This window comes from Sinocyclocheilus anshuiensis, unplaced genomic scaffold (assembly GCF_001515605.1).
Source record: "Sinocyclocheilus anshuiensis isolate Anshui unplaced genomic scaffold, SAMN03320099.WGS_v1.1 scaffold322, whole genome shotgun sequence".
Classification (NCBI taxonomy): domain Eukaryota; kingdom Metazoa; phylum Chordata; class Actinopteri; order Cypriniformes; family Cyprinidae; genus Sinocyclocheilus; species Sinocyclocheilus anshuiensis.
Window position 1 is genome coordinate 227,515 of NW_015542366.1, and position 15,958 is coordinate 243,472.

Here is a 15,958-nt window from a genome sequence, read left to right on the forward strand (position 1 = left end):
GCCGAGATACAACTATTTGAAAATCTGGAATCTGAGGGTGCAAAAAAATCTAAATATTCAGAAAATCGCATTTAAAGTTGTCCAAATTAAGTTCTTAGCAATGCATATTGCAAATCAAAAATTAAATTTTGATGTATTCATGGTAGGAAATGTACAAAATATCTTCATGGAACATGCTCTTTACTTAATATCCTAATGATTTTTGGCATAAAAGAAAAATCTATAATTTTGACCCAGCTTGTAACACTCCAAAGAGAAAGGAAAAATTGAAATCGCATCATATGACCCCTTTAAGACTGGTTTTGTGCTCCAGTGTCACAAATAATAACACATCCCAAATAATCACATCTTGTTGGCTTTGTGCAACTGGCAGTCAAAAATTTGTAAAAGGAAAACATACCCTGCCACTAGGGGGCAGAGGAAGACCATTAATAGCCATGAGATACACATAAAGGCATCGAGACTCTTTATACCAAACAATATATTTTATTTGTCGTCCAACACCACAGCCCAGCCTTAGGAAGTGGTTCAGTACCAAATTCAATGGAGTTACACATGACGAGCATCAACACAGGAGGGGAAGGGACAAGAGGACAACCTATTAGCTTTTTTCTGTTTTTGTTTTAATAATCATTTATTTTCTACAAAGAAAAAAAAGAAGAAAAAAAAAGCGCACCCTCCAGTAGCTCAGATGTTGTCAGCGCTGCACTTTATAGCTGTACACAGCCAAGCAATTAAAAAAAAATTATAATCTTTTCAATGTATTCCGCAGTGGTGGCAAACAGCGACAGCCTGACTGCAGTCCTTGTTGGACAGACACATATATGCAGACAGTAGGCTGAGCGTCACTGCAGAACTGAGTGCTGGTTCATGGGGTTCAAAAATGCCCCTCCACAGTCACCCTCACCTGTACCCAGACCAGCTTACAGAGTTTCTAAAACAGGAATGGGAGACCACACTGCATACATCTGATTACTGCTCCTACTGACTGTCAAAAAGTGTTTTTTCTCCACAATAAAAAAAAGAGAAAAGAAAACACTTTATTATTACAGTTAATTCTTGTTTGTGCTTTTTTAATAATACTATGATCTGTATGAGGTCTTAGTTTGGTTTTATCATACACTGGAGTAGCAAAGAAAATGAATTTTAAAATATTCTGTACGCCCCACAGTACACAGTATTTTGTGGTGCTGTTGTGTCACCTACTGTCCACAAACAACCACCTCAATCCCCCCTTTACAAATGAAGATGAAAAAAAAAAACTATAGAAATCACTGGTAGAATCCCTTTAACAACACAAGTACAGTACACACATACAAAGAGCATTTCCTGTTTGGAGGGAAGTGATGCGATGAGATGTAAACATATAGCCAAGACAGTGCACCTTGTGACAAAATGTTGCTTGACTTTTCCACTTTCATGTCTGTTCTTTCAGTTCTTGGACTTTTTTTTCCAACAATCTTTCTTGGTTTCCACCTATGTATAAAAGTACAATGAAGCCCCTAAATGTTCATACTTGGTTTGCTGTAGACTTAATATGTGGCACCTTGTCCACAAAGTCAAACAAATATCCTCGTCACGAGTCGGTCTTGTAAATTCCATATGCATTCCCAAGTTACCGGGAAAAAGTCCATTCCAAACAGTGCCGGACCTGAGCCCAACTTAGCGGAAAGCACAATTAGCTTCTCACACTTCCACCTGTTAAATGACATAACCATTGGAGAAGATTCCCTGTGAACACATCCATCTGTATGTGATGGATACCCAACACTGTGCAAGCTATAAACCTTATTCTAACCAGGTGTCAGGGAGTGTATGTGCACAGAAAATGTCCCGGTTTCCACACATATCTGCTTAAGAACACAATACTTTCTTTTTGTCTTTCATTACGAAGGTTTTTATTTCACAGGTTACACAGTTTCCCGACTGTTCATAACAGCAGTGGAGGCTCAAAACATTATATTCCCAGGGTTCCCTGGGCCAGGGTTAAATCCCATGCCCATATCTGCTGCCATTCCTCGAGGCCTCATCTGAGAGGGCATCATCATAGTCTGCTGAGGACCGCTCATCCCTTGTAGTGACATCATCATGTTAGGAGAGCCCACAGGGCCAGGGTGGTTGTACATCGGCCTTTCCTTTCCTTGCATCATTCCAGGGCCTCCCATCATTCCTGGCTGCTGGCCAGGAGACAACATCCTGTGCTGTGGCCCCATCATACCCTGACCCATGAAACCTGGGGGTCTCATGGGGTTGTGGCCTGGATTACCCATGGGCATGTCCTGTGGTCCCATATGTCCAGGGCCAGGAGGACCACCCATTCCCTGCATGGGGAGGCCCATCCTTGGATTGCTCTCACCCATCATCCCCTGCATTTGGGGAAAGCCAGGTGGGCCAGACGGGTGTGGTGGCTTCCCACCAGGGGCATCTCCACCACGAGGGAAGTAGGACAGAGTCTGGCTAGGCTTCTCAGAAGGGATAATTCGAGAGAGGTCAAACTCAGGGATACCTGACGCACCTGGTCGCATGACCTCATGTAGATCAGAGTCATTGAAGACAACCGGCATGTTATTAAACTCCTGGCCTCCTGGAGTGATAGGTTTACACATACCTGGCTCACCACCAGGTCCATGAGGCATATTGCCCATCCTGCCCAGTGGGCCCCCTTCTCCCTGGAAACCCATCCCATGAGGGAAGCCACCCTGGTGCCCAGGACCATTGTGAGGAAAGGGGACCTGCTGTGGAGGTGACTGTCCTGGAGGGAAGCCCTGTCCTCGGTGAGGAAGACCCATACGCCCCTGTGACATCATCTGGTTGTTGCCCATGCCAGGGTCTTGGGAGACTGGGTTCATCATCATACCATGAGGCATCATGCCTGGACCCATAGGCCCAGAGTGAGGAGGCATATTAGGGCCCATGGGATTGGGCGAGGGCATCTGGTTTGGCATGCCATGGGAAAGTGGCTGGGAGCCCATAGTGTTCATCCCCATTGGGCTGAGGGAAGGCATGGGGCCAGAAGAGTTGGGCGTCATCATTCGAGGATGACCTGGGTGATGGTTCACACCCATACCTATAAAGAGAATAAAAAGATATTGATTTAGTGGATATGGTCTCCAGAAAATGCCACCATAAAAACTACTGCATTTTCATTAATTCTGATAGACATTACCAGGCATGCTGTTGTTCATAGATGGCAGGTTTGGTGATCGAGCAGGCGGCGAGTCATCATCAGAGCTAGCCACAGTTTTGATTGCATCATGGTAGAGGGGTGTAGAACTGGGCATTGCGAACTTGGACATGCGGGACATCATGATGGAAAGAGGATTTTGGGATAACGTTGGCTCTGGGGGCATTGTGTAGGGGCTGCTGGATGGAAGACTTCCTGGCACATTCATGCCACCTGGCTGACTGGAGGAACTACTGGAGGGAGGAGCTGAGGGAGGAGGATTACCACCTGAGAACAGAGGAGGACAGAGGAGGTTAACAGAAGAGAGGAGATGTAGTATGATGGAAGAAGAGCTTTTACTTAGGTCAATTGCTGCAACAAAAACATTACTAAAAAGGTCCTGCTATAACAGTGTAATTAGCAGGAATAATTGTGACCAAATGAAAACAAAGTGCCACTAAATATTGTCCTGGTTATTTTGATGGCCCCCTTCAGACATTCTGTTGAGTATAAATAACTATCTGTCAACTAGCTCTCATTAAAGTATTAGTAGACTGTTAGGACATGGTTAGGGTTAGTAGAATAAGTTGTACTTGCAACATTACTTCTAGTAAGTAGAATGTGTGTTCAACATTCCAATGTCTGGCAACCAATAAAATAAGATGTTAGCAGATATTAAACAGATGGTGTACTAATACTCTAAAGACCGATAATTGACATGTCGTTGCAAAGTTACCTATAGTCAACAGAATGTCTAAAGGGGTCATCAAAATAAAGTGTTACCAAAGTCTCAACAGAGTTACCTACCAATGAACAAAGACTGGGTCCACATAAAAATATGCCATATGTACAATGACTAAAAAGTAAACTTCTACAATATTCATAATGATTAATAATGACATTTGTTTAGACAGGAATTTTTATAGTACCTTGCTCTATATTGCCCATCATATTTGGTGATGTCATACTAAGGGGAGGCTTGTTCTGAGGGATTCCTGGGCTTTGCATGGGCGGCTTGGGTGATGATGTCCAGCCAGGGGAGGGGGCACGAAGCGAAGGAGACTTCATATGGACGGGCGATGCCCCTGCTGAGCCCATCATGGGAGGAGATTTAATAGCTGCTGCTGCTACTGCTGCAGCTGATGGTCCACTAAGCATACCAGCCAGCTGGGAGGGTGTCTGTGGAGACTTGAGGTTACCTGATGGTGAGCCCAGCATTGGCGACTGGACCTGCCGCAGCGTTGGTGACTTTAGCGGGTTGACATTGATGGTGGGCGAGTTTGCAGGGCCAGACTGGACATTCAGGTCTGAGGGCTTGCGACTCATATTTCTCTGGCCAGGTGGAGGCCCTGAGCTGTTGGGAGCCTGGTTTGGTGGTAAAGGAGGCATGTGAATAAGACGACCATTTCCACCCACATTACCTCCTCTTTGGTCAGGTCCAAAGGGTAGCTCACCTCTGGGAGGACCTCTTAGATTTCCAGGACCTTGGGGACCCATGCCAGGGAATTGTCGGTTGGGTCCCATGTTGAGGTCTCCTGCATGGTGCTGGTCAGGGAACGGAGGACCCTGCATCATTCTCTGTGAAGGAACTACATTGTCAGGCATTGGACCGCCACCTTGCCTCATCTTCATAATTTCCTCTGGACTAAGGCTCATTGGTGGTTCTCTCATCTTAGGGGGCATCATCTGAGGGCTAGGGCCCATGTTTACATTGAGGTTTCCAGGTCCCATGCCAAAGTCATTCATGTCTCGACCAAGACCTTTCACAAACTCCATTCTTGAGGAGGGGCTCATGGGACCATCACCTGGCATTCTGGGAAAAATCATGCCCCCTCCATTTCCAGGCTCCATGGGTCTTTGATTACCCATCATTCGATTCATCTCCATCATCATGCCAGGTGTCAGAGCTATGCCTTGTTTATCACCCATACCTTGATGGAACATGGCTTCCTGTACAGACTGAGGATTGGGGAATCTTTCCACCCGTCCACCTGGACCTCCAAACATGCCTTGCCCAGGAGGGAATCCCCTCCCATCCCCCATTTTTGGCATATCATCAGGCCAGTTCATTCCAGGTCTGGGCATAGTATTGGGCCCTCCCTCCATGTCAGGGTTCATCATGCCAGGGAAGCTGGGCATCCTCTGCATGTGTGGATGCATCCCTCTAGGGCCCATGTTCATCTGGTCAGGGAATGGTTCAGGGCCACCAGGGCCCCACACCTCTCCAGGATTCATCTGGTAGGGTGGCGGTGGGCCTCTCATCATTCCTCTAGGTCCACCCTGATGAAGCATCATGTCTCCCATTGGCCTATGCTGCATTTGTTCCTGTTTGCGCTTCTTCTCCTCATAGAACTCTTGCTGCAGTTTTAGCCAGGCCATCTGCTCTGGGGTCATATGGTCTCCATGCTCTGCACCAGGACCAGGATGTGAGTTCATAGGTCCTGGACCTGGTGGAGGGGGTCCAAGATCATCTGGAGAAAAGGGCATGTCTCTAGGACCAGGTGGGCCAAAGGGAGGCCCATCTGGACGTGGTCCTCCTGGACCACCTGGCTTCCCAAGGCTTTTTGATTGGGCCATCATGGCTTGGAGAGGCCCTTGTTCTGTTTTCTTGAGTCCTCCTTCCATCATTGCAGAATTGGGTGGGGGTCCACCCATGTTCCCTTGGCCCATAGAAGCCATGTCCTTGTCATCTGGGAAGAGCATACGCTGTATATCACGTAAAGTCTGTAAGGAACGTTCCCTGTGTTCAAGTTGCTCTTGGGAAAGGCCCTCAGGGTTGTCCCCCATGCTAGACATGATTTCATGAGCCAGCTGCTGGTGGTGTTGAGCTGTGAGCTTAGCATCTGCCCCTTTAGGTAAATCTAGGGATGGAAAGCTCTGTTGAGGGCCAGCATTGGGAGGCTGGTTGGATGCCTGGCTACCAGGTGTCCCTGCAGAGTTACTACCATCATGGGATCCAGCACCATCCTGTGGGCTACTGCTGGGAAGGCTCTTAGAATCCATACCAGCTGAAGGTGCATTGTCTGGAGGCAGGCTAGTTGGTTTTGCCCCCTGGGTTGGTTGCTGAGGTTGTGTGGGTTGCGCTTGAGGTTGTTGCTGCTGGCCTGACTGCGCTACTTTAGAGGCTGCTTGGTGGTTCTGATCACTGGCGAGAGATGAGGGCTGTTGCTGGGACGGAACTCCTTGTTGTTTAGTGTCACTTCTGAGGGACCCAATCTGATTGTTCTAAAACAGTCACAATAAAACAGACATTTTTAATGCGTCTGTGAAAATCTTGACATTTAGTAGCAAACATTTTTGACATTTAGTGTAAACACAATTCAGTGATGCCCTTTCTTACCAGGGGAAGCTGGGGCTTTCCACCCTTGCCATTAGAGATATTATTCATGTGGTAAGTGATGATGTTGTCTACATGCCCCGTTATGACTGCATCTGCCGCCCTGAGATGGGAAGAAAATACAGTCAGTCAAAGCTTTGCATAACTCTTCTGATTGTATTCTTCAATATCTAATTTAAAGCTGAAATGAGTAATTATTTTCATGTAAAATACTTTCCTCAATCAGAGTTTAATACGTAGAAACAACTAAGTCATTTGTTGGTTGATTTTCTTGAAAGTTTTAAGCAATCTGTATCTGTCGCGCTATTATAAATTTGCTGTTTGTTTGAGCATGCCAAATAGACAGACAAAGCAACAGTGACTCAAGCAGTTGAAAGACTTTTTAGCAATTCTGTTCAGTGATGATAGTGGCACAGAAATCACACGTTTTAGCTTTATTACAGAACATTTATTTCACTCCCACCACATTACACACTAGTAATCGGTACTGTGACTGTCCATGCAGCTGGACATAGCCACATACACAACAGTGCTAGAAAAGGATGGACAAATAGTCACAAGAAATTGACACTGGGCTCAGTCCCATCTAGTGTGATGGCAGAGCAGTAATGGCACTGCTCTGTGGGAGACTTTCGTTATGGTCACAACGTCTGACAAAGTTTCTGACACATCCTGTCACTAACATTTGGCATTCTAATATCTGCCAGCTGAGTGTCTAGTTTAGGCAAACATGTTGCTGTCAGTGCTCAAATGCTTTCATCTTTTAGTACTACAACTTTTAGACATTTCTTAGCTCAGCAAAAAGGAAATATGAAAGACAGAGATAGTGATAGTGGGATTTGCTTCTTTGAACTAAAAAAAACAATGGCACTATGATTTAACAAAACAACTGCATTTTAGCAGTGCACCTGCAGGGTATTTGCAAGATTTTTTCAATCAATTTTAAGACTTTTTAAGACCTTTTTAAGACCTGCACAAGTAAAATTAATATCATATGAGCAGGGTAGGGCAATGTCTATGGTAATATATAAACTGTAAAATGAAAGCAAAAGCATGATTTACAGTTCAAATACAGGTTTTCCCAGGAAAACCCCCACCCCGGCCCTCACCCCCATATTGAGCACTTTTTTATGCTGGATTAGCACAGTTTATTGGACTTCTATTGGACTATTGAATATCACCCATTCACTGCCATTATAAAGCTCTAAGTCCGATTGTATTCGTCTGAAAGAAGAAAGTCACATACGGCTAGGACTTTCTTGTACCATTTAAGACTTTTTACGGCCTTAAATTTGAAACAACTAAATTTAAGACTTTTTAAGGACCCGTGGAAACCCTGACCTGAGGGCAGCGCTAAAATGGCATCTAGTTTCCAAACTAAAATTACCACACGTTCACAATTATATTATGACAAGCACCACTGATAAAGAACAAACAGGAAATCTTTACTTGTTGGCCATCTCTGTGGTGAAGACGTAAACGACCTTTGACCCTGGTTTCTGCCCACTCCCCAATTCAGACGCTGTGCTCTGTCCTCCTACTGTATTGTGGGTAGGCGTAGAGGCAGAAAGAGCACCTGGATCTGGCTTTATGTCAGCGGAGTTACAGTCTGTGCAAAACATAATAAGCATTATAGATATTATCACATAGCATCAGCAATAAGATATATTTTGACAATCACTCTGTTTAGTGATGCTAAAAGAAAGACTTCAGATATCATTAGTTTGTAAACTGAATTAGTAATCACAAGTCAATTTCTTATTATTATTACATAATAGATCTGTGCCACCAGGTGACAATTACTATTAAGAATTTCATACCTACATTTTTAAGGTAAAAACTGTTTTACACTTTAAATTTGTTTTATTATAAAACACAAAAAATTAAATACTGAAACTACATACTGAAGAATCCTGGGTCGTCTTCATCACTCTCTCCCCCTGAACACCAATCTGCACCACTGTAGGGCAACCGTCGCTCTCCAACACATAATCTTTTCGCTCTACTGCCCATTTCTTTAGAGAGACAGAAGAGTAAGATTACCATGATGTTCATGAAACGATACGATACGAGTAGAAAATACGATTTCTACTGCTGTGGAGTACATTACTACTAAATTGTGGGGTTGTTTCTCAAACATAAAGGTGGATAGAAAATGCAACAAAATCACCAATGGCAGCATAGTGCAGTACCAGATAAGATTTAGTCTATCTGAGCAACAGTCCTCGGAAGTTTTACGTCAACATGAATACTGTAAAGTGCTGTGCTATACTTTGGCATTCTCTCCTCATTCCATGTTGACCAATCCAGGCTGTTATGAAGTTTTTAGGGTTTTTAGGTTTTTAGTCTAGGGTGGCTTAAAACAAACTTTAGATAACTTGGAGCCAAGAATACACACATTGGTGGTGGCAGCATCATGCTGTGGGGGTGTTTTTCAGCTGCAGGGACAGGACGGCTGGTTGCAATCGAGGGAAAGTTTCTAAGCCTAATGCACAAAATACATTGGCCATTTTATATCTACAACCTAACACAAGAGTTATAAATAAATACAAGTGAATTAGCTTTTGCATTTACATATATTTTCAAGACTGATATGATTAAATTTTTTTACCCACTACATTTTTTTTTTTTTAAAGGAAAAAATAGTCTTATTTTTTCTGGAAATGCTTATCATTGTAGTTCAGATTTTCAACATTTATGGCCAGTTGTGCAGCCCACCAATAACATTACAGCATCCAGGAGTTAAAAAGAACACCTACATACAACAACCAAAACAGCTGACCTCTAGTGAGGAGGAATGAAAAAAAGAATCACCGTCAGTGTGAACAAGGTTTTAAAAAGACAATACAGTCGCACTATTGTTAGTGTCTATCCAGCTGGTTAGTTCCCAGACCACAACATCTCACTGAAACTAAGACACAGTCGGGTCAGAAGGGGAGATATAAGACTTCCTGCGTACAGACAACACACACTGCTCAAACGGCAAGAGCAAACTCTCGACAGCTTGAACAAACACGAACATGCACACCAAACAGCCTTACAAGCTGTCTCCCTGTGAGCATACAAGCACATCGGTACACAAAGAAAACCAAACAGGTTGCTTCTGGACAAGCCATTTCTGACAAACATCAATGTCACCATTTAAAACATACACATTTAAACACAGACTAACGCTCTTTAATGTTCTTTACATGCTGCACCTCAAGAATTAACCAAAAAAAAAATTTAAACAGTGGAGAGCTGGTTTAAAAAAAAAAAAATAGAAACTGAAACAAAAACAAAAGAACAAAAAAAAAAATGCTTGAGCCTCACACTGAAATATGTTTATGCAGAGGCATTAACAACCAGCAGGGGTCCTTCAGACTATCATGCACACCTCCTAAAAAAAGGGGGAGGAAAAAAAAGCAAGGTGGCTCCCCCTCACTCAGCAAACCAAATGGTTTGTTCCCTGGCGTTCCTAAACCAGGCTTATCCTGTGATGCTGCCACTAGAAAACATACAGGGGTGTGGATGTCTTCATGCACCACTATAGCCCTCAGTGCAACCCTGTGGAGGCGGGCAAACACATACATAAACACATACATGAGACAAGGAAACCAGCGAAAATGTGTGGCCCTTGGGATAAGGTGTGTGTTTGCATCCTGGGTCATTAAAAGTCATTCACAATGGAGCTTTGCCATATTCTATATATGGGCACAAAGAGACAGAGCGTGCATCCAGAAGCATATGTGACCCTGGACCACAAAAGCAGTCATAAGGGTTAATTTTTCAAAATTGAGATTTATACATCATCTGAAAGCTGATTAATAATCTTTCCATTGATGCATGGTTTGTTAGGATAGGACAATATTTGGCCGAGATACAACTATTTGAGGGTACAAAAAAATCAAAATATTGAGAAAATCGCCTTTAAAGTTGTCCAAATGAAGTCCTTAGCAATGCATATTACTAATCAAAAATGAAGTTTTAATATATTTACAATAGGACATTTACAAATTATCTTCATGGAATATGATCTTTACTTAATATCCTAATGATTTTTGGCATAAAAGAAAAATCAATAATTTTGACCCATACAATGTATTTTTGGCTATTGCTACAAATATACCCCAGCGACTTAAGACTGGTTTTGAGGTCCAGGGTCACATATGAAAATGATAACACAGCACTACAAAAGCACAAAAAGAATTCAAAAAATTCTTTACATTACATTGTTACACTGACATTAATGGGTCATTCTCTGGACATCATGCTATACCTGTTCCCATAACATACTTCAAGGTTTACACAGTCTAGTGTGTAGTAGTTATTTATTTTTATTGCCTTGGCAGCATCTAAGGCTATCTTCATTGCAAAAGCTGAGTTGGAATAATATAATAATTACAAACATAAAATAAAACCAAATAAACAAAAACACAGCAAGGTAAAATATTTTTTTAAAATTAACATATGATAAAAAAATAAAATAAAAAAAATAATCTTTTCAGGTAAAATCTTACTAAACAAGTCCCTGAGTCAGTCTAGTGTGTAATCCAAAAATTGTAAAATAATATTATTAGCCATTATAAATAATTAATGTCAATTAATAATTAATACAATGTCGCAATTCTGCAGCATTCTGTTTATATTTCTAATATGCATTTTGCATCTATTTGAAAGTAAAAAAAAAATATAAAAAAAAACAGAAGACTATCATACTTGCATTCTTGATCAGTATTTCATCACATTTATACTTGTATTTGCACTGCCAAGCAAAATACATAAAAAATATCATGTTTATTAATTTTCCCTCTATGTGAAGTTAATTCATCCAATTATACCGTGTGATTTATTACAAGGCAGCAACAAAATAACCAGATACTACCAAACATATAGGTGAATTAATTCCCTACTATGAGAGGGCCGAATAATGTAGTGCTTAAGGGTTAGCGATGATTAAAAAAAACAAAAAAACACTGGTACTCTGCAAGGCTGTAACCACATTTTTAAGCACTGGAGGTAGTATATTTTCAAATTTGGCCATTAAATAATAATAATAATAATAACAACAATTTGGTTGACCACTAATCACATTGTGTTATGCAGGTTACTGTGCTACAGTACACGGGCCTGAGGTGAGACAAATATTATCTCTTGGAAGTTCGTAGATACTGCTCCATTTCCTGAGAATGGGCCTGATGAATGGGCCTGATGCACAAAAATTAATGTCCATTCAATGTCAAAGCAAGGTGGTAACAGTATCATTCTGTGCCACAGGATGATAATATTCAGTGTTACAAAAATAACTGCACATCATGACACCGCTCAATATAAATTACCTGACCAACATAGTAAGGCAAGATACTAGAGATGCTCAAAACCACACTAGATATAATCTAAAACCATAGTGGTAAATTATCCCTTTAATGAATGATACATTATGAATGCAAGAGCTCTGAATCAGCTTCTTAATTCAAATTGTAGATGAAAAACAAAAATTTTCACAATCACAATTTATTTTACCTTTCTGGTCCCCTTCATTGTTTGGCGTTCCTGTATCCCTTTGTTCGAATGACTCCACTGAAGTGCTTCTCTCTCTTTTAATCTTGCCTTTTGCCCCATTGCCTGAACTCAGGCCTTGTCCATTTTTGAGTCCCATACTCCCTATGGGGCCTTGGGGACCTTTGGGTGTGTGGCTTCCACTCAGCGACTTGGGGTCACAAGGAGATGGCTGTGATTGGTTGCCGGTGCCCCCTTGCTTTCCCTGGTTGGGCAGTTTGGAGTCCATCTGTGCGGCACTGGAGGGGGACATCACGGGTGGCGACCTCACCATGGCCTCCTGCTTGGTTTTCGGACTGCTGAGAAATGTGAAAGGAAAAATGGGTGAGAATGACCCAGGGCACACAGTTTGGATGGTCAAGATCAATGATGTCAGCACTAATAAAACATTGGCACTGCTGAACAAAGACAAAAATTAACAAAAAAATTTTTTCAAACCAAACTTTTTTTTATTTTAAAAGTAGTCAATATCCAAAATCGAGAGTGTTTTGGGCCTATTAATGGTAATGTAATCTGCCTTATTGTCACTACATGTTGCATTATGTATCATGTGTTATCATGTGTTTAAGTGTTACAAGCTTTAATGTGTAATCTTCCGTGAAAATTTGAGCATTACAATTTCAAACTGTGCTGAAAATGTTTTATACTTTAACATTTATTAAATATTTAACAAACATTTACACTACCGTTCAAAGGTTTCGGGTCTGTGATTTTTGATCAGTACTTCATTATTTTGAAAGAATTGTCATGCTCACTAAGGTGCGTTTATTTGATCAAAAATACAGTGAAAACAGTAATGCTGGGAAATATTATTACAATTTAAACAGTTAAATGTTTTTCCCCCCATGTATTTTGACAATTTTTTTCACCATTGCATAAATTAAAAAGCCAAAATGTGCTTTTTACTGTTTTGTCTTGCTTTTCAAAGAAAAAAAATCAATTACAAAACAACCATTTAAAAATATTTAACACTGACCATTTTTTACATTCTAGCAGACACTATACCACCAAAGCACAATTTAACTTAAAATTTATAAGTTAGTAAAATAATCATTTTTGGCCATCAGACCCCCTTCTTGAATCAGGCATGTATTTTATTTTTTTTACAATTTACTGTACAATAAAAAGCAGCCTTGCTGAGAAGTAGGTCTGCAACTAATGATTATTTTGATAATTGATTAGTTGGCTGATTATTTTGTTCGATTAATCAGTTAATCAGTTAAAAAGCCCAATTTTCTTTTTTTTTGTTTTATTGACAAAAAACACACTATTCCACATTCTACCCAATGTCCTTCAAACAAACGTGCCAACTGAATGCTATGAAAACATACAGTGCTTAATTTATTAGACCACCTGGCATAAAGAGAAAACAAATATTTTAGGAATCTGTCAAAAAATTGTTTAAATCTAAAAATGTTAATGTCATTTATTGGGCAAATAACAACTAACTGAAACAAATAAATAGTATTTATTCACATAATAACAAAAATGGCCTCCTATGCCTTTCATAACAGCTTGCATTCTTGCTGGCATTGTTTAGGTACTTTTTGACTGTAATTGGGCATCTGGAAAAAACACTATAAAGTGCTTGACTAATTTTTTATTTTTTTTGCCTTTCTTTCATAGACAACAGCAATAATCATATTATAGCATTAGAAATAGCCTACTGTTACTAAAGAGCTTACACAAACTGGAGGACTAACCTATACAGAAAGCTAAAAAATTATTTTATAATAATAATAATCACTAATACTGTTAGAGTAGAAGTGGCACAAACCTAAATTAAAATAAATTTGTTAAGCACTGTATAGTGAATATAGTTTAAATCTCTACAATAAAAATTAAAATAATAATAAAGACGAATAAAATCACAAACTCAGTGTTGACCAACAGGTGAGAGTAATGTTCTGCAGGAACACACGTTCACTTTGATCACAGTCACTTCTAGGGCTGGGCAAAAAAAAATGGATTTTTCGATTCATCGTTTTTTTTAATGACGTCGATTCGATATAGATTCTCAACAGCCACGAATCGATCTTTTCCTGTATTTATTTCAGCACACATTTAAAACAAGATCTGATTAACGTGAATCTTATCATTAGTCTTCTCCACTAGATGTCACCCTTATTTACCTTGCGCGATGTTACAACAGAAATCCTGTCATTCATTCAGTGCTTATCATGGCCATACGCATGATTCGCAATGCTCAGGTGAAATACTATAGTAATACTATAAATCTGCGGAGGCATTTGATATCACGCATAAGGCGCCATGATTTCCGCAATGAATGAATGGCGGATGGCTTGGCGCACTGTTTTGTTTACTACACACATACTAAAGCGCGGATGACGCTCGCGGTGTTTTCAGCTTCTGCCGTCTCACTATACGATGATATGAACACGAATGTCATCTCCAGCTGCTCTGAGTGTTACTTCATTAGCATTTTACCATTTCATTTGAGAAAACTACCGTCATATCACATTCACAGCCGCTGCAAGTTCCTCACAGCAACCCGTCAAAATAAAAGTTTAATTTAACGTTAAGAAACTGTCAGAATATATTACGTTTAGGATAAATTAAATTAACGTTTTATGCCTTCATCTGATTAACAGAAAAATTAAGAACATTTTATAGGGCCCTATTATTGTTTAAAAAAGGACCCTATACAAAAAAAAGAACAGGTTTAAAATACAGGCATGTGGTTCTTAATTTCTTTTTATTAATTCACCATTTGTAAACTGCTGTTTACAGTTCATTTTTTAGAAATATCAATAGCATTTGTATTAAAACTATATTCACTGAATGTAATCAAAAAATCGAGAATCGAATCGAGAGCTTGCGAATCAAAATCGAATCGGGACACCTGAATCGATACACAGCCCTAGTCACGTCTTACTGTCATTTCTTTATCCTATAAAAGACGGTTATGAAGCATCTGATATTTATATTCAGACGATTACACGCTGTTATCAGTTCCTACTCCCATAAAATGTGTGCACTACATGTTGACTTTTAAACCTAAATTTAACGTTCAACAACAGATATTTCAGCACAGTGAATGTTTTGCACTGAATATTAATTGTCTCCCTCTGTCCGCGTGCGCGCGCCTGCCGCTTATTCAGATTTAAACTTAACGCAGATTGTCAGGGTGGGCCTTTATGCAAAAATGGAAATGCTTGCGTGAATTTGTGACATTTACAGTTAAGCATATAACCGTAAACAAAGTTTTTGCGCTGTGGATGCACACGCATCTGTCAAACTGCCTGACAGGGCAAGCCATTAGCCTACGCTAATGCATTAAGTTAGTTAAAATCTTAAAATAAAGAATTCTCATGTTTTGGGCAGCTTGGTTCATGTACTTCTCCCGCAGTTTCCTCCACTATTTTTAGATGCATTTTGTAATTCAGTGCTGTAAATTGACGTGGCCATCTGAAGTTGGACGTGCACTGTCTGCAGACCCGACTAATCGATAATGAGAATCGTTGTCGATTATTTTCATTATCGATAATAATCGATTTAATCGATTAGTTGTTGCAGCCCTACTGAGAAGAGACTTCTTTTAAAACATTAGAAAATATTACTAATTTACCTAATTTGAACACTATGTGTGAATGATATAATAAATGTATTAACAGAGCTGTTGTAATGATTATTATTGTCTTACTTTTTATTTTACAGAACAACAGTTCAACTACAACACTAACATTTATGAATGTTGATTAAGAGTTCTTGCTTTTTCTCAACTTTTATTTTGGTGGAAATGCGCAGGAAGACCTCAATGCTTCTTTTTGTTGACAACAGCAGATTTATAAATGAGTCTCATTACGAATACGTCGTACGTATCGCATTGTCACATGCCTTGTAAAAATTCATAAAAATGTGACTGAGCAACTGACGACTGTATCAGCGCAGATTTTCCT

At 40.2% G+C, this 15,958-nt stretch overlaps 1 protein-coding gene across 2 annotated transcripts in view; it reads right to left on the bottom strand.

Moving 5' to 3' along the window:
• Positions 1 to 466: 466 nt before the first annotated feature.
• Positions 467 to 15,958, bottom strand: part of LOC107692115 (B-cell CLL/lymphoma 9 protein-like) — a 65,211-nt gene continuing 49,719 nt past the window's right edge. For both annotated transcript variants that reach the window (XM_016491020.1, XM_016491019.1), the window contains 7 exons: positions 12,003 to 12,337; positions 8,405 to 8,515; positions 7,950 to 8,109; positions 6,504 to 6,603; positions 4,093 to 6,388; positions 3,167 to 3,451; positions 467 to 3,067 (listed from right to left, as the gene is read on the bottom strand). In XM_016491020.1, the coding sequence (XP_016346506.1) occupies positions 1,950 to 3,067; positions 3,167 to 3,451; positions 4,093 to 6,388; positions 6,504 to 6,603; positions 7,950 to 8,109; positions 8,405 to 8,515; positions 12,003 to 12,337 (4,405 nt within the window). In that variant the 3' untranslated portion in view covers positions 467 to 1,949. The remainder of the gene's footprint in view (positions 3,068 to 3,166; positions 3,452 to 4,092; positions 6,389 to 6,503; positions 6,604 to 7,949; positions 8,110 to 8,404; positions 8,516 to 12,002; positions 12,338 to 15,958) is intronic.